Source organism: Embiotoca jacksoni, unplaced genomic scaffold, assembly GCF_022577435.1.
Source record: "Embiotoca jacksoni isolate LCO1_2020_lvr unplaced genomic scaffold, fEmbJac1.0.p SCAF_1, whole genome shotgun sequence".
In the NCBI taxonomy this organism is placed as follows: domain Eukaryota; kingdom Metazoa; phylum Chordata; class Actinopteri; family Embiotocidae; genus Embiotoca; species Embiotoca jacksoni.
Window position 1 is genome coordinate 3,508,402 of NW_027185229.1, and position 22,648 is coordinate 3,531,049.

At 42.3% G+C, this 22,648-nt stretch overlaps 2 protein-coding genes across 3 annotated transcripts; one reads left to right on the top strand and one right to left on the bottom strand.

The window, feature by feature from the left end:
* The first annotated feature begins 9,981 nt into the window (after positions 1 to 9,981).
* On the top strand, positions 9,982 to 14,677 carry LOC138202448 (uncharacterized). Of its 2 annotated transcripts, none has more exons than XM_069156428.1 (5): positions 9,982 to 10,058; positions 11,102 to 11,180; positions 11,906 to 12,054; positions 12,137 to 12,477; positions 12,577 to 14,677. In XM_069156428.1, exons 3-5 carry the CDS (start codon positions 11,943 to 11,945, stop codon positions 12,751 to 12,753), a joined length of 630 nt encoding a protein of 209 aa, XP_069012529.1. In that variant the 5' UTR covers positions 9,982 to 10,058; positions 11,102 to 11,180; positions 11,906 to 11,942; the 3' UTR covers positions 12,754 to 14,677. The 2 variants fall into 2 exon arrangements, with proteins under 2 accessions (XP_069012529.1, XP_069012538.1); XM_069156437.1 differs by having other exon boundaries at positions 11,926 to 12,054.
* A 1,018-nt stretch (positions 14,678 to 15,695) lies between these two features.
* nab2 (NGFI-A binding protein 2 (EGR1 binding protein 2)) lies at positions 15,696 to 22,234 on the bottom strand. Its single transcript, XM_069156416.1, is given in 9 exon segments — positions 15,696 to 16,036; positions 18,146 to 18,331; positions 18,499 to 18,613; positions 18,708 to 18,759; positions 20,055 to 20,188; positions 20,367 to 20,471; positions 20,473 to 21,290; positions 21,558 to 21,674; positions 21,901 to 22,234. Coding segments are annotated over 7 exon segments (1,491 nt in total). The 5' UTR covers positions 21,280 to 21,290; positions 21,558 to 21,674; positions 21,901 to 22,234; the 3' UTR covers positions 15,696 to 15,944.
* Between the last annotated feature and the right edge of the window lie 414 nt (positions 22,235 to 22,648).

The following is a 22,648-nucleotide window of genomic DNA, read 5'->3' on the forward strand; positions in this document are numbered from 1 at the left end:
TGTCATTACAGTTTTAAACTCAGAAGAAATGTTGCGCAATTAAATATGAAAGAATCTCTAAATATTTAAAAAGTCATCATTCTATAATTTGTATTCTATCCTCGAAAACAGTTGACCAAAATGTTTACAGGATATCGATGGGGATATTTTTAGGGGGTCCAAAGACATTAATATTTCCTGCTGAAGTTGTGCATTGATCTAAAAGCAGGTCACGAATATTCAGTCACACTTTGAAGAAGACAAAAACAAAATTCAAAAACAGCCGGTTGCTGCAGATTTTTGGAAACTAAATCAACAGTAAATGGTGTGTTTGTTTGGGACTATTTTCACTATGGTCATTCACTATGTTGCAGTAGTGAGTTTTACTGCAGTAGAACTGTGTTTGTTTTGATGTGAAATGTCCTAACATCTGTCCAATAGTTTGTCAAGAAATGTAACACTTCTGCCTCCAGCATGATGAACTGAAATAAGTTGGCTATTGCTCAACTTTTCAACTGTGATGATTGGCATGGCTGATCTGAAACCCCATCCTGACTCAGCATGGAGTCGACCTGCATGTCGACTTTGGTCGAGGTTACGGGGACATTTTTTCTTCTTCACTGCAGTCAGTTGTGATCAACATACTTGTGAGTTATTTTGGTGGTTGTGCTTTCAAATTTAAATATTTCAATCTTAATTCAAGTTATACTGAAAAACGTTTAGTAACAGTTTGACACTAATCAGTGTTAAGTACTGCTGTGAGGTTTATTAATACGATTTTAGTAATTTTCAGCTTTATTTCCAGGTTTAAAAAATTTGTTAGAAGAGTAATGCAAAATTATCAAATGTAATAAGTTAAATTACTTTAATAAGGGATTAAAATAGTCACATTACTTAGTAATCTGTAACCTACTTCATTTCAAAAGCAACCTTCCCAACCGTTTGAAAAATGGTGTCGTTTGCATTTTTAGAACAGACCTGGTCCCGATATAGAAACGGTTTTACATCATCATGTTCCCGTTGTGATTGTAAACTTGTCAGTATTGACCTTAAAAAGAACCACTGTGGCTAAATACACAGATTTTGATAGATAATCAGACATGTTTGTGGAATCAGTTCAATGTTGGTCAGAAAAATATAGAAAATCTCCAGACTGCTCCTTTAAGAAGAGGTCTTGAACTTGGCGCCCAGTCAGAGGATGCGGTCAGGAAATAAAGCTCAGGCTTTATTTACGACAGCAGCGCCTCCCGTGCTGCCGATGATACATATTAATGACGTGATGAAAAGTGACCAAACAAAGTCCTTTTCACCGAGTCCGTGTTGTTTTGTCACACATGGCGTTAATGCTGGCAGCATCCTTGACCGGGGGAAGATGACACCGTGCCACTCTCGGCCACAGCAGACTGCGGCACAGACTGCATTCAGCCCCTCGACACCTGATCCTACTGTACACCACGTACCGGTCATCTGGGTTTTGCTGCTGGCAGACAGAGTGGAAAAAAAGGGACAATATGAAAGCTGGCTTGCATTGAGCTGTTCATTATGTTACAAAATGGCAAGCGTGCTGCCCAAGTTAGATGTAATGAGAGCAGCAGACGAGTCCAGTTTCAAAAGGAGAATGCAGACGAATGTGGCAGCTTCCTGCGGCTGTAACTACAAGTACTTTTTTTAATCTGGTTGCAGAACTCCCCAGCGTGTTAATCTGTTCTTCATGGTCACGTATATCCATGACAGGTCAGGCACGTTGCCCCTTCACAATCAAAATGTGTCCTTCTGTCAATATGTTTCATATTTGGACCTGCATCTTTTTCCAAAAGTGGAAAGCTACCATCTGGAACTGCCATTGGCTCCTAAACTTTTAATCCGACACTCTGCATTTAGGAACAAACTGTGGCCTTCCACCTTTCACACGTGATACGTCCTGATGAGAAATATGTGGCTCACGTGTTATGTTGATTTGTTGTAGAAACAGGCGTGTTTTACTCTTTGCCTCGGCTGCTTCTGCTCATTATACAGGAAAGATTTGAGAGCCAGTGACACAGAGAAATGTTGCTGAATCAGCGCATTGTAGGATTTTTTTTTTTTTTTTTTTGCATAAACTGCTTTCATTATAATATAGCCAGCGGTTCATTCTCTCAAGCACTTAATGTTGATATTCATTTATAAGCTCCAGTTAATATTTATTTTGCAGAGTACTTATATAGCACTTTACACTGTTAACCGTCCGTACAATAATGGTGCAGAGCTGCCATTTGGAGCACGTCAGTGTCTTGCCCAAAAACACTATTTCAGCTCTGAGTTCTTGACTGCTGACCTCAGTGCCAAACTGGTGATGGACATCAGTGACCAGAAGGACCAACTGTCGACATCTTCACTGCCCAGCATCAACACCTTGGTGGGAAATGGCTACACTGGGGAGTTCGATGCTTATTCCTGCAAGATTACCACCTCCCCTCCCGCCTCTACGGTTTCCTTCACCCTCTCTACCATCTAAGGCACAGCCAACCCGTCGTAAATGACCAACTTCAGTGTTAAAGTAATTGTTGTGAAGAGGAGGCCTGGAGAAGGAGCTAACTGAGGAGGAACAGGAAGTGGGAGGAGCCTATATATACAGAATTGTATATTGGCAGTTCAGGTGTGCGCAATTTTGTTCAGGCTGCACCAAAACCCAGAGCTCCTATTGGTGACGGTTGTTTGGCTGAGTGAAATGTGAGTTTGTTTGAAGAATTTGACGTCTGAATTTCTTATGTGAAGTTAGAATAAGTGATGATGAGTATATAAGTTCTTACTAAGTTCTTTGCGTGCTAACACATGGTACATATTTTCTTTTTGGATGTAAAACCAGCGTTCTTTGGTTCCAGCCAAAAAACGGTTTATTCCGTCAATGAACATAATCAAAGAGGAATCGTCTGGTAACTCCTCGTGGCTGACTGCACATCCATGGTGTTATCATAGAACCTGGTTGTCAACATTACCCCATACAGTCCTTAAATAGAGATATTTTATAGTACTAATCTTGAATGTTTTGCCGTTTAAATCTCTAGGAAGTAAAAGTCCAAAGAAACGTCTGTAATCACCATTTATCGGCATCAGTTTAAAGATGGTCTTTGAAATTGTTACCTTAAAATGCTGCTAAAGGTAACTGAAAATGTTTAATAAATGTCCACAGCCACGTTGCCACCCTTGTGATCTTAACATTTTTTTTTTTTTTTTTTTTTAATTTCACTTTATTAATCCCCGAGGGGAAATTTCTTCATGCTGATGTTCAGCAGGTAAACTGTAAGTCGGGTTCTCCATCTTAGCTCAGTGTGCTAATTAGCATTAAACACCAGGTCGGCCTGCAGGTGACGCTGAAGGAAACCTCATAAGTTTCACAGTTATTGGGAAAAATTACAATTTGGAGCTGATGATGGAGAGTTGATAAAAAGATAGAAATAAGTTTTATATTATAACCAATGCTCCAAGTGGGCATCAAATTTCATGCTGATCCATTCAATATTTGTGTCAACATTTCAATCAAAACCTCAAACTGGAACTTCATGGTGGAAAAGTCAAGATGTCATTCAAGGTTGAATAAATGGCTGCACACAGTTTTATGATGCTGCATCCAGGAGTCCAGACATTTCAACCAAAGTGGTGGACCGACCGACACTGCCCTCCATAGAGAATAATATTATCACACTAGCACTAATTATTAGGAATATTTGTCATCTTTCACAGAAATGTTTAAATGTCAGAAATGTATTTGTTCTCCCGTCAGTGTTTACAGCTGGTAAAATCACAGTAAAGCAAAATTAAACTTTGATTCTATTTATAAGAATTCAAAGCAATGAAGTCACATGAAAACTCAATCACAAAGCAGTTTGTCACACGTGTGTGTGTGTGTGTGTGTGTGTGTGTGTGTGTGAGAGAGCAGCTGATTGCTGGTGATGATATTGTTCCAGCGGGAAGGAAAGCTAATAGGTTTGTTTGTGAGGGTGCTGCACCTGTTGTTTGTTGATGGGTTGAGCTGTAAATAGATTTGTGTAGATCTCTTCGGGGGCTCCTGTGTTTCTCTCTCCTAACTTTTATGCACAGACGCCTACACACAGGTGCAGATTTCACTCTGCAGATATTCATCTCCTTGGTTTTTCTCAGCGCAGCAACGAATTCCTCTGTGCGCTTCTGACGAGATCACGGGTTCTCGCAGAGGTTGTGTACATGTCTGTATATTTGTGGATGTGTGTGGGTGACTTGTTGAGTGTGGAAAACCCTCCGTGAGTGTATTTATAGCAGCTCATTGTTGAGCCCATAGAAACCTCTGTAATTGGATCTGGTCTCTCTCGCTGAGAGTGTCCGGTGATAAATGAGTTGGCAGACGTCACTGCTCATGCCATCCCGGTGATAACTGTCCGCCCCACATCACCGCTGTAAGCTCTTAGGCCCAGCAGGATTAATTTCATAAGTGAATGGTGAGCTGGCTGAATTATCATTCTGAAGTGTGTAAAAGGAAGGGATGGTGGAAACCTGTTTGCTCCGTGTTGTTGCTATGTCCTTGGGTATCAGTTTTATAGGGTGGACACTAGTGTTGAACTTCAGATCGAATGAACTTAGTGATTATATTTTACAAGACGAGTTCAATTCTGTAGGATTGCATTGGTAAAATTTACATGAAGTCTATTTAGTGTGAAAAATAACACAAAAAAAGATTTTTTTATTTAAAGCATCACTTATTTAGCATTTACAGTGGTGTGAAAAAGTGTTTGCCCCCTTCCTGATTTCTTATTTTTTTGCATGTTTGTCACACTTAAATGTTTCAGATCATCAAACAAATTTCAATATTAGTCAAAGATAACAAGTAAACACAAAATACAGTTTTCAAATGAAGGTTTTTATTATTAAGGGAGAAAAACAATCCAAACCCACATGGCCCTGTGTGAAAAAGTGTTTGCCCCCTAAACCTAATAACTGGTTGGGCCACTCTCAGCAGCAACAACTGCAATCAAGCATTTGCGATAACTTGCAATGAGTCTTTTCCAGCTGTGGAGGAATGTTGGCCCACTCATCTTTACAGAGTTGTTGTAATTCAGCCACATTGGAGGGTTTTCCAGCACCAACCTCCTTTTTAAGGTCATGCCACAGCATCTCAATAGGATTCAGGTCAGGACTTTGACTAGGCCACTCCAAAGTCTTCATTTTGTTTTTCTTCAGCCATTCAGAGGTGGACTTGCTGCTGTGTTTTGGATCATCGTCCTGCTGCAGAACCCAAGTTGGCTTCAGCTTGAGGTCACGAACAGATGGCCGGACGTTCTCCTTCAGGATGTTTTGGTAGACGGTAGAATTCATGGTTCCATTTATCACAGCAAGTCTTCCAGGTCCTGAAGCAGCAAAACAGCCCCAGACCATCACACTACCACCACCATATTTTACTGTTGGTATGAGGTTCTTGTTCTGAAATGCGGTATTACTTTTACGCCAGATGTAACGGGACGCACACTTTCCAAAAAGTTGAACTTTTGTCTCGTCAGTCCACAGAGTATTTTCCCAAAAGTCTTGGGGATCATCAAGATGTTTTCTGGCAAAAATGAGACGAGCCTTAATGTTCTTTTTGCTCAGCGGTGGTTTTGGTCTTGGAACTCTGCCATGCAGCCATTTTTGCCGAGTCTCTTTCTGATGGTGGAGTCACGAACACTGACCTTAACTGAGGCAAGTGAGGCCTGCAGTTCTTTGGATGTTGTCGTGGGGTCTTTTGTGACCTCTCGGATGAGTCGTCGCTGCGCTCTTGGGGTAATTTTGGTCGGCCGGCCACTCCTGGGAAGGTTCACCGCTGTTCCATGTTTTCTTCATTTGTGGATAATGGCTCTCACTGTGGTTCTCTGGAGTCCCAAAGCTTTAGAAATGGCTTTATAACCTTTTCCAGACTGATAGATCTCAATTACTTTCTTTCTCATTTGTTCCTGAATTTCTTTGGAACTCGACATGATGTCTATCTTTTGAGGATCTTTTGGTCTACTCCACTTTGTCAGGCAGGTCCTATTTAAGCGATTTCTTGATTGAGATCAGGTGTGGCAGTAATCAGGCCTGGGTGTGGCTGGAGAAATTGAACTCAGGTGTGATAAACTACAGTTAAGTTATGTTTTAACAGGAGGGGGCAAACACTTTTTCACACAGGGCCATGTGGGTTCGGATTTTTTTTCTCCCTTAATAATAAAAACCTTAATTTAAAAACTGTATTTTGTGTTTACTTGTTATCTTTGACAAATATTTAAATTTGTTTGATGATCTGAAACATTTAAGTGTGACAAACATGCAAAAAAATAAGAAATCAGGAAGGGGGCAAACACTTTTTCACACCAATGTATGTTTACTGACCATCAAAAATAAAGCTCTCTGATGCAATATCGAGCCCTCACAATGCACCAACAGAGAGCATGTTTGATGTGTTTAAATTTCCCTTGTTTAATGCCTTCATTAAAAATAGCATCTATGCAAATGTGAATCAATAAAAACAAAAACATCATTAATACAGTATAACGAGGCATTTTTATAAATCCATAAATACATCATGAATAAGATGTGAGTATGCCGCTAAAGCACAGTTGGCAGTGACAAAAGTGTGTGTGTACACGTGTGTATGTGTGTGTGTGTGTGTGTGAGTGTGTGTGTGTGTGTGTGTGTGTGTGTGTGTGTGTGTGTGTGTGTACGTGTACGTGTGTGTACGTGTGTGTGTGTCTCTCAGTATGTTGGAAACTTCTCTCTGCTCAGCCGGAGAATATGAGAATGTTACAATTATAAAACAAGATTGACAGGATGGATAGTGTTGCAGCGGCAGATGACAGTTCCTGGCCGCCTGCCTGGAAGTTATTCACAGCAAAGCCCCCCCCCCCCCCCCCCCACTAACTCCACTCCACTCCACTCCACACACACACACACACACACACACACACACACACACACACACACACACACACACACACACACACACACACACACACTTCAGAGAGTCCCAGCTCGGGGATCAAGTGGTGGTAGAGGAAGGCTTCTGGTGTTCAGGGTGTGTCGGAGCGGAGGGGGGGTCAAGGTCAGAGCACACACATGGTGCAAACCAGCAAACACACAAGGTAGTGGTGGGGTGGTGGGGGTATAACGTTATAATGTACAGTAATTTTTAAGTTAAGATCTTCAGACGTGATAAAGAGCATCACACATGTCCTTGGAAACACGAGGAGCTGTTAAAAATAGGAAGTCTGAAGGTTCCTTACGTTTGTCCAGTGGATCGTTTGAGGCCCAGTCAGCTTATTTCGTGTTTTTCTGTGTCAGTCTCTGTTTTAAGGTCTTCTCCTGCCTCGACTTAACGTCCAAAGGTTAAAAATAAATATATATATATTTTTTAATCCATGCACAGAAACAAATATGAAAATTAAAAAGTGTGGTTTCATGGGAATTATTTCAAGAAGTTTTTCTCAAAATTGTGAACTATTCCTTTAATCAGACAATTATCCAGTGAGAGAGACAGTAAACAGATCAGACAACACAAAAAGATGAAAACTCATTAAACAAACCAGCTGTTTCTGGCAAAAATGAGGCAACAACCCTGAAAGAAGGAGAACGACGAAGACACGACTCTCAGTGTAACAGAGATGATGAAGGTGACCTGACCCTCACACACACACACACACACACACACACACACACACACACACACACACACACACACACACACACACACACACACACACACACACAGAGTTACATAACCTGTCTGAGGCAGAGTTAGCTGTCACCCCTCGGAGATCACAAGGTGCTCGCTGACTGTAATCCCAGCTGTCAGGGGGTCGACTGTGAGGGCAGAACCGGCTGCTCCTCCCAACTGGACGCTTGGCACGCAAAGTAGTCAGTCGGCTGCTTATCGGACTCCTCTGCTTTAATGTTGTTCTATTTTTAAACCAATATCAGCCATGTTCAGCACATGACAAGCGCACACACACACACACACACACACACACACACACACACACACACACACACACACACACACACACACACACACACACACACACACACACACACACACACACACACACAACAGACTCCCTGGGGAAACATAAACACGACACATTGATGAGACATTCATAGCACCCAGTGGGTCAAAATGTAATGACTATGATGATGTCTTGACTTATATTCTAGAGCCAAAATCAGTTCAAAATTGTCCAATATTTTGGTGTTAAATCAAACAGATTCCCATCAACCTCAGATTTACAGCCATGTGTAAAGGTACAAGCACAACAAGCAAACGCACCTTCAAATCCTTCAAGTTAGAGTTACGTGCCGATGATTAGAACTTTTTAAGGCGTCTATTGAAGTGTGTGGTGTCTTCATACCAAGATCTAAACAGCTCTCTGAGGCCCTCAGAAAAAAGAAGGATGTGTCTGACAAAGGGTTTAAAATTTTTGACATCTATTATTCCCCTGTAAGAAAATGTGAATGGTGTAAACTTCAGATGAGCGCTAGTTTTGTCCAACAAATTCAGCCCAAGAGTAGATTGTCTGTCCTGGTTTAATTCTGTGTGCCTATTTTAAGTTAAGTCTGTTCTCTGTGTCTCTCAGTTCACCCACCAGAGGTCCCCTGTGTGTCTCATCCTCTCTCTCCCTCCTTGTCTTGGTCTGCTTCCTGTCACACCCTCCACACCTGCTTTCAGTTCCCTGATCGAGCCACTTGTCAATCACCCATGCCGGTACTTATAGTTCAGGTCAGCCACTGCTTCCCTGCAGGACTATAAAGTCAAAGTCATCATGTCATCCTCATGGTTTGGACTTTTTTAGTTGGAGATAAAGTTTTAGCTGAATTTCAGGAGCAGGACCACGCCTCAACCACTCCCCCACTTCCGGCCACACTCCTATAAATATCCACCCACTCTAAACCTCGGCCCATTCACGTTTTCCGCATCCCACCCTCCCTCCCTCTTGTTAAACCGTTTCACTTATGGTTATCATTTTTCACAGCCTTTATCCTTCCGTCCCACATGGAGATCTCAGGGATCTGAAAGGCCCGGGAGCCGCAGTGGATCCTCAACTAAGCCTTCCCCAAACTGCGAAACTCTCATCCTGGCTTAATCTCCCTCAATCAATGAAGGTTCGTCCTCGGCCGAGGCGGGGTCCTAGCTAGTGAACTGAACTTTATATGTCCTTATTCTTATTTTCATTTGTGTGGACTTTGTGTTTTCCCATCATCAGCTCTTCCTTCTGGTCAATTTATGACTGTTTGATGCAAAACGAAGTCTTCAAGAGCACCAATAAGTCCTCACAGGATCTGTTTATATTTTGTGTTGTGTTTGTAGCTTGTTCTGCTGTTCTTAACACAGCTGTGTGCACTGTAATACATATTTCTCAATATTTTAGTGTCCATGACTATTAAAAATGGTCCAAAAAAAAATCTAATGAAAACTACTAAAGGTTTTTACAAAGGTTTTATGAAAGTGATCAACATTATTGGTTTATTAGGCAATGATTTGGTGTAAAATTCAGATACAGTTTGGATAATAGGGAAAAAAAGAAAAAAAAAAAAAAAGAAAATTAAAATGCTTTCTGGGGTTTTAACCACCTTAGGTTAATGAAGGGGTTAATGAGAATCATTAAGCCACAAAATAAAAATAACAGAACAAAGCTGATAAAAAATTCTGTCCCTCTCCCAAAATAATTTACTTGACTGTGAAGAGAAGGTACATAATTCAAACCAAACAGAAAATATAACAAAATAACCGTAAAAATATATAAAAAGTGCATAATCCAAATTTAAACCGACTTTTTTTCACTCTCTGTTCATGTTTTCCTTTTTTTGTCTCATTTGTACGAGACAGTTTTTCAATGTAAAGGTTTTTGTTTTTTTTGCTTCCGGTTGCATCCACGCAACAGGTTTTTTCTTTTACTTTGAAGGCAGCCTCGTTGAACAGGAAATGATGTATTGGCATGTTTACCGGGGTTTTGACGCAGTGAACTCGTGTTTTTAACATTAGTGACGTCACGCGGATCTAGTTTTCCAGTCCAGCCATCATTATCTGTGTCTCCACTTCCTGCTGGGAACAGCCGATCACTTTCACTGTAAGTAAACTTTATTTTTTAATCTTTATCCAAAAGAGAAAAGTACCGTCACGTGATTTACGTGTCACAGCTGTAAAACGAGCAGAAAAAAGAAGGAGCTGTTGTTTGAGGTCGTGTTTACTCCAGAGAAAACTGATCAACAATTTCTTCACTTGTATAATCAGAGCAAGTTACACAGTTATGGAGCTTTTTAAGATGTCTCTGTTCTGGCTGCAGGAGCCTCGTGTTTACATGTTCATGACTAAAAGAGGTAAGAGAAGGAAAGCCTGTGTAGAGCACAAAAATATGGCATTAAGGGATGAAATGACTACAAATAAACTAAACTCATTCAGTTTAATGTTGTGACTCTGAGAGAGGACATGTTTGAGTTTCCAGTCAAACTGTTGCTGGCTCAGAGGATATATTTTTATGTTCATAATAAACAGCTTCAAGGTACTACTTCCTCAATATGCTTATCAGTAAACCATTTACAAACAACATCTGAGGGGGTGCAGCAGCGGTCAAATATCATAAACGACTTCCTGCAGGACACAAACTGTCCTTCTCCAATGCATCATTTGCTTATAGGACTCGGTCACAGCAGCAAAAACATCCCTGAGGGACTTTTTCTTTTTTTTTTTTTTTTTTTTTTTTTTTATAAAAGAAAATCTTGTTTCCTTTCATGACGCTCATGTTGCTCTGCAAGTTCTAACAAATAAACTGGAATTTAAACAGACATGTTTCTCCTTTTCTGAGCCAAACAGCTAATCAGCATTATGTGCATTATTATGATTTACATTAAAAAAAAAAAAAAAAGCAGCTGGACTCCTTCCTCTTTACGTTGATGCTAAAAAGTGCTGTTCATGTAACAGATAAATGTTGTTCCTTTTTTTAAATAAAGGAGTTTCACTTCCCTGTTTTCTAGAGCTACTTCCTTATGTTTAACAGTCCCAAAAGCATTTGTATGATTTAAGGAACAGATTTCAGTCCTAAACATGCTGTAGACTGTTTGTGGGCTTTATTTCTGATTTAAATACAGAGACGTGTCTGATTTCTTTCGACAGGAGAAATCTCTGAATCCAGCTTTTTGTGAGGGATGACGAGGAGTCCTGAGCTCTTGGAATGCAGTCGACCTTACGAGAGGTAAATGAATCACTAATAACAGGCAAGATGCAGCATTGTTGAAGTATACATTTTCCAGAGAGTCAGAAATGAGCACATTAGAGTTTTACCAATGGGTCCTGGTTGTATATCTGTTGGTTCATAACATGTGGTCATCTGTCTCATTACATCACATTACATTTCATTTATCTGACGCTTTTATCTAAAGCGACTTACAATAAGTGCATTTCAACCAAGAGGGTACAAAACCAGAACAAGAATCAAGAAAATACAATTTCTTCAAGAAAGCCAAACTACAAAGTACAAGTGTCTCCCAATAGTTTCTGTCGGCATCAAACAAACTTTTAGAAAAACAAAAAAAACATAGAGAAGTAATTTTGCAGGGCGTTAACTGGAGCTTGTTTTCAGATGTGTTCAACATGTTCTGCCACTCTTTCTTGATGAGTTATAATTAATTTCTGTGAAGGGTGGCCTGTGTCATTTCATAGAGGTATGTGTAGGAGTGAAATATCTTGACTATCAGGATGTGGACACAAATTTGTAAATGATGTATATTCTGTGACTTTTCATCCAGCGATATCAGCAGGTCCAAATATCAACTTGCTGTTAACATTAGCATTTTAGCTCAAAGCACAGCTGTTGCAAATAGGAGCTAAAAAAAGAAAAGAAATCCTGCTAGCATTGTTTTTAGACTGGTTTTATTACTAATTTTCCTCTTTAGTTATTCATAACTGTGCACTGTACAGCTCATATTTCCTGGCTGCAGATCCCTGAGCTGCAGAGATGGAGGAAGCGTACGCTGAACTTTACCAGCAGTTTCTCAGCCTGAGGTCTCTTTGCCTGAGACAGGCGGCTCTGTTGCATCAGCTCACAACAGCCCTGCAGAAGCAGCAAGGTTTGCATGTGAACTCATTCTACTACTGACAAACAGTGTGTCAGCGATCATACTTTTAACTCATTGAATCATCTGTCTGCAGGTGTTCCCAACGGAGAAGTGAGTGAAATGACGTCCGTCCCTGTCCAGCGCTCCCGTGAAATCTCCGCGTATCACCACGAATGGCCTCAACCACGAACAGAAACCCCCGCAGCGCAGCGTGGCGTCGAGCGTCTCCCCAGAAACATGGGGACTTTCTCTGATCTCCTGGCTGAAGATATGTCTAAACTCTGTGTGGAGATGCCCCGCAGGAGAACGGAGGAGGTGAAGGCGGAGGAGAAAGCCCTGTTCTTGTTCGCCTTTGACCCGTTGACGTGCCATGGAGCCTCTAACGATGAATCCCCAGATCATGTCGATGGAGGCCGGACTCTGTGCACTGTGATGGTAAGTGTCTTCCTCGCAGCGGCTGCCGGTGCTCCGCTCTGTCCCTGTTTTATATTTTTTAATTTGTTTTTTTACTCTTCTTCTGCGTGTTTGCGTCAGACGCCTTTGACAGACGGCTGCTCTGCAGCCGGCGGCCTCTTCAGCCGGTCCGACGAGCCGCTGATGTCCGACGTGGCGCTGCAGTCTCATGTTTGTGAGTTCTGCCAAGCTGTTTTCCCCGGAGACTCGACCACCGGAGGAGAGTTCCTGAGACATCTCTACACACACGTCACCTAGCCGGAATCCATCCCTCTTTTCACTCAGGTCACTCAGTTAAACCCAGAGAGGTTAAACCAGATCACAGGAAACAGCACTGACATGTTTTGGCTGTGGATGAACTCTGATGCTCACATCTGATGGGTAGAGATCGATTTCCTAGTTTTGTCTGTGTGGAAAAGTATTTTTGTTTTTTTAGCTTTATGGTATTATTATTATTATTATTATTATTATTATTATTATTGCACTTTTACAGTAGGAATGTCTACTTTCGACAGGTTTTGACGTCTCCATCATAACAGATGGAGATGAACACATTTAATTTGTGGTGATCGGAGCAGAATCAGCAGCATTACAAGAATAATCGTTGCCTATTCTGGGAAATTCAGACTTTTCTTTAGCAGTTTTTATCGGGATCAAAACTGTAAACATACTCTAAAATCTACTGCAAAGATGTTGATGGTTACTGGTTATGAAATTGTGGAAACTGGTTTAGTCCCTAAACAGTAAATATTAAACCTTGTTGTAAATCAAATTTCTTTGTATTGGATTAAGATGCAAATTTCCAAATATTTATTTTTGAATGTATGCTATAAATAAATGTTCAACACAGACAATCGTTTTCAGGCTCGGCCAAAAAAATAAATAAAAAATTCACAAGATCTAATTTAGATTTTTAGTGAAAATATTTCCTTTTTTTTGTTTTCGAATTTGCACACAAATTTTATACACGTATTTAGTATTAACATTTTCTTATAATGGAGAATTTTTATTTGGATGATCCTAAAAATATTGAAAAGATTTGAATGCAGATAATTTGAATTCCTACTTTCACTATTATTTACTGTTTGTAGTCAGATCATCTGTCTGCTGCTCGGCTCCGTGCCACCGAGGGACGAGCCTGGGCTCAGAATAGATGAAGATTTAACTCCCTAATTAGTGGTGCTGACAGCTGATGGACGGCGGCTTCTCTCATCTGTTGCCACGTTGACTGTTGTTCTCATAATCGCGGTTAAGAACACCAACTTGGATATAATTGCACTTATGTAATCAAAGGTTAAAGGCACATTTCTTTCACATTAACATCTTTATAAACATCTGACCGGGCTTCTCTGGACCAGTTCTGTGGAGGGAAGTGTAATTCAGTAAGAAAACTTAAGAGTCTGTAGCTGTGCTTTGAGCTAATGTCAGCATGCTAACATGCTCACAGTGACAGTGATAGCCATGTTGTTCGTCTTATGCTGTCTTCCAAACAACATACTTCCCACCAACAAACAGTGCTCTTACAAGTCAAGACTCGTACTTGTGTAGTGCAGGAATTTTGACAAGAGTAGTTTCAATCTGCAATTTCTGCACTGACTTGAAATGACCTTTACATGTGAACACATCACCCGCCAAAATATGTGCAGCTTTAATTATTTTACTCAGAGATTAATGTGTTTTTTATTTCTATACTCAACCGACCAAACCGACCGACCGAGCGATCGACCGACCATCTCTAGAGTGATGCTTGAATTCCACTTCTCAAAAACATTGTGCTAAACCTTCTGATTTTATGTCACTTGCAGAGTATCTGCGATGACAAACTGAAGATCCGCTCTTCTTCTAAAGCCCCGAGTCTGAATTCCTTTGGGGGTTTCTGTCTTCTGCGTTGTGTGTCTTCACGTTCTCTGGTGTCTGTGTGCATGACAGCTGATGACATCACTGGTACAGGGGAGTCATGCCAGCATGGAGGCTTTGATGCAAAGCGTCAGTGCAACAAACAGGACGACAGCAGAGGTGTTGCTGGCTGTGTGACGCAGCTCCTGCAGCCTCTTCCACACATCAGCGCTGCCAAGAAAGAAAAAAAGATTCTGTGTGGAAAACAATGCGACATGCTGTGGCTTTAATCTGTAAAATAACATTTATTGAGATGTAACAAAATAAATAATCTGATTTGCAACATAATAAACTGAGGAGGTTAATTGATGCATCTACTAACATCAAATGGGGGCCAAATAGACAGGAGCTGCTGTATCAAAAGTCAAGCACCAAGAGATTTCTTTGTGTAAAACTTCTGCAGGTGTTACTGTTTATTTTTCTAGAGCTTAGAAACTAAAGAGAAAATCCTACTAATGTCTCAAAGGACAATCGAACTGGTGCGCTGTTGTTAATCCAAGAGAAATGTCATCCTAAAAACAAACCGCCATGTTGAAAGCTCTCAAATCCCGTCAAAAATCAACAATAATCATCACATTTTCTGAAAATAATGTGGTAAATGTGTTTTTTTTTTTTTACAATTATACATTTTGTAACTTGAATGCAGGTTTCTGAAAGGCTGTTCAGTTATTGCACAACATTAATCTGTAGATATGAAGGAGGAGCGGCTGAGCATCTTATAGCGCAAGACACCGTAGTCAACCCAGAAACTCAACTTCACTGCAAAACACCAATGTTTCTAATTTCAGGCCCCTCGGCTCAGAACAAGTGTTCGAAGTACATTTTCACATATTTAAAAGACATTTAAATGCCTCAAACAGAAGCCTGAAACGTTATCCTGTATAACAAATAGTGCAACAGAAAGATGTGAGCGAAAAGATGATGAAGACTGTTTGGTACCTCATTGACCTCAGAGGACAGAAGGCCTTTGACCCTGATACTGTTTGTGTGCACATTCTGAGAAATCAAGACCAACACAATCTGAAAATAACTCTTGTAATACTTGAAATTATCTCTACTTAAAACACATTTCGTCTGTTGAGTGGCAGCCCGTTGCTCAGTGCGGAGGAACCTCGGAGAGTCAGTTTCCAAAGTTGCAGTGCCCCCTGCTGTGTCGAGACCGTCTCATCTGAAGCAGGGGGGTCTTCCAACACGTGGCAACAAAACACAACGAAATCCTTCAGGTGTTTCATTTCTTTTCTTCTCTATCTGCTGAAATCTGCAGGACGTGTGTTCACGCCCCCCCCCCCCCCCCCCCCCCCCCCGCCAAAAAAAAAAGGGTTTCTCCTTGGATGTATTTACTGAATATAAAATTAAAACAACACTTTGAACTTAATTCACAACTTGATGGTTCAGAAGTCGCTGCAGGTTTATGATGTCAGTCGCTGGTAAAGTTTCACATTTACTGTTTTGATTTTGTCATCAGAGTCGTCTCTCCGTCGGTGACGTGGTCTGTGTTGAAGACTCTGACCTGAGTTCATTTGCACAAGTTCCTTATTAATCCTTGCAGGGTTTCATTTCCCCCGGTGGTTGGACTCGTCTTTGGTGACACAAGGGCTACTGCTCCTGCACGCTGTTATCTGCCGCTCCACCTTAATGTCATGGTCTGTGGAGAGACGTACATTTTAGAGTGAGACCTCACAGGAAAATTAAATTCGGTGTCACTAAAAAGAACAAACGCGATCTGAAAGCAATTCCAGACTGAAGAGAGTCGATTTTACAGCATGAGTGGATTTATTTAAGATGTCGGTAACACCATGAAATCAACTAATTTTAGTCCTGCGAAGGCAAAATTAAAAGTATAAAACTTTACAGTAACAGGACGGACTGCTATTGTACTGAAATACAGGATAAATATCAGTTCAGAGGCGCAGCAATCAAGATGCAACTAGTGTTTGAAGACTTCTGAAGATTAGTTTGGGGAATTCAGCCTGAAACTATCCCACATGGAGTGAAGTCATCGTTGTTTCTATGACCAACCCAAGCTGTTGAATAACAAACTGTCTCCAGTGTTATGGAGTTTATTTTGGCTGGTGATAAGACAGTGATGGAGTCAGAAAATCAAGTGAGCAAGACAGAAAATAAATCACACAAAAGTTTGTATTGAAAGAGTTACACACTGACGGCCATCGTCAGATCGGTGAATAAACAACTTGTAGATGACTTTGTGTACTCGTCTCAATATTGGAGGTTCAAAAGTGTTTCTTCTGTGTTTATGAGTCAAAAAATTATTAATTTATTGACTAATACGTTTTTTTTATTTGCTCCTTTAACACCCCTGTGTCCATGTGTTTCAACAACAATGAATTAACAGCATATCTTCAGTAAAGTACACATGTAGGCAGAAATACAAGTGGTTAGATTCATCAGATAAAATATATGTGACGTGATAAAGGAAAGATGAGTTCTGGTAGAAAAACAGTGACGTTGACAGGAAGTGAGGGAAAGTTCTGATTAATGAGAGGCGAGCAGGAAACTTGGATGAAAGAGAGATAGAGAAGAAATAAAAAGACATGACAAAGTGAGGGAGATTGACGCCAGAGATGAAACATATGTCTTTTTTTTTTTTTGGTTATTTCCGCAGTCTTGTTGGTAGAAGGAGAAGATGTAGAAAAAAAAAGACTGTGCCATTTCCCTGCCCACCGGTTTTATTTTTGTACACTGTCGCTTGGTGAGTCAATGCAACGCCCCTCCAATTACCTCCCACTCCTTCGCCCCCACGCCCCATCCATCCCGCCCTTCAGCCCACGCACCTAACACACTCTGACGTCAGCCGCTGCTGAAAGAGGGGGGTCCGATTCTGCCGCCCACAGAGTACTTCCTCTCTTCCCCTCCCCTCCCTCCCTCCCTCCCTCCCTCCCCGCCCCCTCATGTCTTTGCTTGGCTTCCTTCTCCTCGCTTCATCTCTTCAACTGGCTCGAACGACTAACTCGTCCAGATCACTTTTTTTTTTTTTTCCCTCTCTTTCTTATTTGCGAGAAGCTGTGATGCATCAGACGAGCGCTACAGTAGCAGAGTATTAAAGAAGTGCTATAACAGTGTAACACCCCCCCCCCTCCTCCTCCTCTTTCCTCTTTCCTATACCCTCCTTCTCTCACTCTTTTTCCTCTTCATATATCGCTCTCCACCTCCCTCTGTTTCCCCCCCATGCTAACTTCTATCCTCTCTAATTTACAGTCTGGTGGAGTTCGGCTGTGGATGGTGGGAGGCGTCACCTCAGAGAGATTGTGACTCACGAGGGTTCAAACTGCAGAGCTATAAAATATTCATTGTTAGGAGAGGTTAGGGAGTCTCTGTCTGTCATTTTCAATTCAACCCCAACATCATCTCACTCCTTTTAAATTCTCGGTCCGATTCCAGCTTCAAGCAGTAGTTTGACATTTTGGGGAAATATGCTTATTTTACATCCTGGCAGAGACTTCCTGAACAGATTGATACCACTCTCACGCCTCTACAGTGAATATGAATGAATAAATAGCCCTTTTGGACGCTACCCTTTCCTCTCTTTGAACTAAGCTGAACTACCTGCTGCATATTTACCACAAAGACTTGAGTAGCATTGTCGTAACATCCTGCAAGAAAATGAAAATTTAAGCGTATTTTACAGACTTTTCCTTTAACCCGCACAGAGACAGGCAAACATCACAAAATATGCTTTTATTCTGTGACCATTATTAAGCACATAATACTGGTGAGTCATTGTTTGAAAAGTCACCTGTGGAGTGAGTCCCGTCTGACCCTAGGCTGATCTTTCCCACCCGATCATGTGACACCATCCGAGCCAATCGCAGCCCCTCGTCCATTAGAGTTTGCTGTATGAGATGGCGGCTCCAGTTGGCGGGGTTGGAGGTGTCGCCGTGGGGACGGGGGGACGGAGACTGGTTGCACTGAGAGCCCATGTCTGCCGGGACAGACAGATCTAAGTTTAAATTCTAATTACATACAGAAACAGGCAGCGAGAATGTGCGGAGTCGAAGACGAAGACACTTTTAGAGCTCAGTGCAAAATAACTTTTTATTACTTTGAAATTTGAATCCTATTTTTATTATAACAATCTGAAGTTTTTACCATGTGATACACTGTCCAGGCTTTCTGCAGATAAGCTGTCTTCATCCGCCCTCTGGGCGAAGCCCTCGGGCCCCTCAACGACGAGAAGTGATGACACACTCTCAGGTACGATCACCTGAAATCCGTCATACAAGCACACAGTCGGGTCAGTGCTAACGTCCCACTTCCAATGACTGACGAGTGTCCTGAACTTTGGCCTGAAGACTCACCTCGTGTCTCGCTCTCTTCTGGGACAGGACGCTGCTCTCGTCTGCATTCGACCTGCAGGAGGAAAACAGTTGATGCAGCTGAGTGTGAAAGTTTGTTCTTGACCTCGGAAACAGTATTTTCACAAAATGGAAAAATATGAAGGCGCAGGGTCAGAAGAAGACCTGGAGGAGTAGATTAAAAGCCGGCGAATGGGAGTCTGGCTTCTGTCGGACGACTGCTCGATTTGCTCTGATTATAGTCTGGCAACCCTGTTGGCATCAAGGTTTGCTCAGCCAATCAGCGACCAGCGGCTCACGTTAAAGTCAAGTATTTGTTTTCCAGACGTAGTTGCAGCTTGTGGTAGAGTTTTAGCACGATGTTTAGTTAAAGGCTGCTCCAGTAGTTTCAAAAGTAACCCGAGGTATTGGGATGGAAATGATTCACTATGTAGTCAGATCTGTATTTTCACACGATGAATTTAGGTGAATGAACCTTTGTGTTGTCAAATCAAGTCGATGTATTTGCACAGCAGACAGAGAAGTCAGTCGCACTGAATACAACTTTTATTCAACTTGAACATAATTTTAACTTATTTACCTAAACTAATTTACCATAAAATTATATATTTATCAGAATTAAATATATGAATGTGCTTGAATTTGGCAATGAGCATAAGGTGAACTTTTGCCTCAACATTCACGTATGCAGTGTGATTTTTAAAATCTTAATAATAATAAAAAATTCAATTATGTCTGGAATTAAGACGCTAGTGACAGGGACATTTGAAATCCAATCTAATATATTCAGATCATGAAAATCTGATCGATTCATTTATGGATTGAGCTTTATTGTTATTGTTCTGTTACTGAAACATTCTCAGGAGCATTTTGTTCAAAACAATTCTGATGTTTACCTCGATTAGGGATCCCTGAAAATGTTTTTGTTTTTTTTCTCGCAGGTTAATGATTACAGAGAGTATTTCTGTTTGTCAGTGTGGCACCAAAGTTATCTTATTAAACTAACACTTCAGAGTTCACAGTTTAATTCCCACTGTGATCTGAACCAGGTTCATTCTCAAAATGAACCCACTGGCGGGCAGATGACTCATGTGAACCACCTGTTAAATGTGGAATACGCGAAATAGAAAGCCATTCATTCACATTTATTCCACATGCGGCTTGATGTGGCGTTGCTCTGATTGCTATGGAGGATCCAGATGTTGGATTTTTCTGAAGTTGTGGACCTTATTAATTATGTAACCGTTTAAAAAGCTCTTTTTCTTCTTGAAACCGAGGCACTGTAAAGACACGGCAGGTGTGAGCTGCGTTGGTCATTGGCTGCTGGTGAACGGATCACTCCTCCCTTACCTTGCGTGCTTCAGTGTGGAGGTGTAGGCACATTTTCTCGCCACCTGCCGAGCCAGAGAAAAGAGCTCCACCCGTCTCAGCAGCAGGGCATTGTCGCGTATGCAAAACTGGGCTGCAGCTTCGTTGATGATCAACTGGAAGAGGAAACACACTGACTGAAGGAGGGGTGGACGCTGAGATACCAACTGATGATTAGAGCTGCCTTATGGTTTATAATCTGAACTTCCCTTTACCAACAGCTCATTGTAGCTATGAAGCATGATGTGATGCATTCAAACACTTCATCTCAGCTCTGCAATGTGATGCTTTTACCTCATGATGTGTGAGCTGCTTGCCTTCTCTCCTCTTGGAGTCGAAGCGTCCGTATATGAGGCTGTACTTTCGGATCTCCTCTTCCTTGTTCACGTCCTGGGACCCCCATCCTGAAGATGTGCCCCACAGTCTTTGCCATCTTCTTGTTCATCCTCAGCAACGTCTTCACCTCTGCGGGATCCGACCTGGGCAGGGTCCGCAGGTGCCGGTCCACGCTCTCCACCACCGCCCTGGCCGTCTCCCCGTCCAGCTGTCCTCCGGGCCAGGCCGACAGAGCTCCTGGGGAGAAGGATGCGGAGGGGCTCGGAGATGTGGAGGGACCGGGAGGACATGTTGGCAGCAGAGGCGGGCTGGGCGGATCTTCTTCTGCTCCAGATGCAGAAGCTAGGTTGCAGTTCCCGTCAGGCTCTTGGCTGAGCCAGTGTGGGTCCATGGGGGACAGTTTTTCCCTGTAATGTGTGTCTGGTGGCTGCGGCGAGGCCTGGGAGCAGGGGCTTCTTGGACTCCCACTGTGCATTGGAGTAAGACACACTCGATCCTCTCTCTCACAGGGGGACCCGGGCTGCCCGTTACTCACAGATTTTCTGGGCCCGCCGGCCGACCCACTTGTGCCCGTCCCGTCCACTTTGAAGAGTGGGATGCCCCCGAGAGGAACATTAGCAACAGGCTGGCTGAAAAGGGCAGGGTTCGCCGCCCAGTCTCGGAGGGCCTTTTGCAGCCTACGCACATGCAGTGGCTTGGTGGCCATGCCAACTAGTGCCATGATCTCCAGGAACTCCTCCTCCGCTGCCTCGCAGAGCTGTTGCACGTCGTCACCACCCTGCTGGATAAAGGTTTCATAGTAGGCCAGCAGGTTGGCTCTCTGCAGCACCCGATAGAGCTGCAGCTCCCCAAGTGTGCGTGGCAGAGACATGGCACACAGAGCTGGAAAGTTTAGGCAGAAGAAAGAAACACGTGAACCAGGTGGAGAAACCCTGGAAAAGTTATTCATTTCCATAAAGACTTGGCCATCTGGACCACACCTAGTCAACCTGTTCCCAAATGCTTCAGTCTTGTTGAAAAATTCATAAAAACTGATGAATAGCCAATAGAAAGTTTGTGCATGCTTTTGCAGCAGAATACAGATTTTGTCCTGTCTTTATGCAAGCCCTACATTAAATGGAAGAATAAAGCTAAATGGAGCTTCCTTACCTTCGTCAGGTCAGGCAGATGTGTAGATGTGTAGATGTGTAGAGAAGGAAGCGGCGTGATTACGCAGAGGAGTCTCTCCAATCACCGATGTCACGGGTCGCTACTCCCGCAGTGAAACTGATGAGGAAATTTAAAAAAAACAACCAAAAAAACAACTAAATTTCACTTGACGGAACCACGTTACATTTACGCGGCACTAAACTAGAAACACTTGGATCACTGGCTCCAGTTCAAATAAAACCATCGAGTGGAGGCAACTATTCCTGAGCCAGATGTTAGAGGCGGAACACCCTGCTCTAAGACACATCGCTGTTATTATCCAATTCGTTTCTTACCCTCTTACCTATTGCCGACAGCTTCCCCGGCGCAGATTGGCGTAGTAAATCCCCTTTGCGTATCGTACCTCGTCTGAAATCACTGGCAGAAATCCTCCTCCGGCGCACCGTATTGGTTGCTGGCTGCCTTTTTGCTGTCTGTGTGGGCTGGAGAATGACGGGGGCGGACTGCAGCACGCCATCTGACCGAAAAAGAGCCTTCCTCTCCCGGTAGAGAGGCGGCTTTCAAATTGGAGATGTGGGTGGTGGTGGTGGGGGCTTGAAATTAACCCTCTGTATCTTCAAGATTAGTCCTTTATGCAGAGGCTAAGGACGGGTTGGGGGGCGTGGGGGGTTCCCCGAGTTTTACCATGACAAAGACCCCCAGACATGTAGTCGTCACACCAATAAACCTACATGAATATAGAGAACAATGAACAGATGTGACAGATGTGGATTTTCCTTACAGTGTTTTTTTTGTTTCTTTTTATGTGGGAGGTGGATGATCGTAAATTATTCCGAGAGGACAGGTGAAACTCCAGCACGTTTTAAATACTGGTATTATATTTATTTGCAGATTTAAAGGGCCAATGCACACAAATAAGGTTAAAATCACCAACAACACTGAAGTTCATGTTGCTATAGGCCTACTAAACTCAAACCTGCTATCATCTGTTAGTCTCTGGCCATTCCTACACATCCAGGATCAGCATCTGCAAACCTTTTTGAGTTGTTTTCATTGTGTCTCTTGCAGGGGTTGCATGTAGGCTAAATGCT

Coding starts and splice junctions, on each gene's coding strand:
- LOC138202448 (XM_069156428.1), top strand. CDS start 11,943: ATGGAGGAAGCGTACGCTGAACTTTACCAGCAGTTTCTCAGCCTGAGG. Junction 12,055..12,136: donor AGCCCTGCAGAAGCAGCAAG/GTTTGCATGTGA, acceptor ATCTGTCTGCAG/GTGTTCCCAACGGAGAAGTG. Junction 12,478..12,576: donor GGACTCTGTGCACTGTGATG/GTAAGTGTCTTC, acceptor TGTTTGCGTCAG/ACGCCTTTGACAGACGGCTG.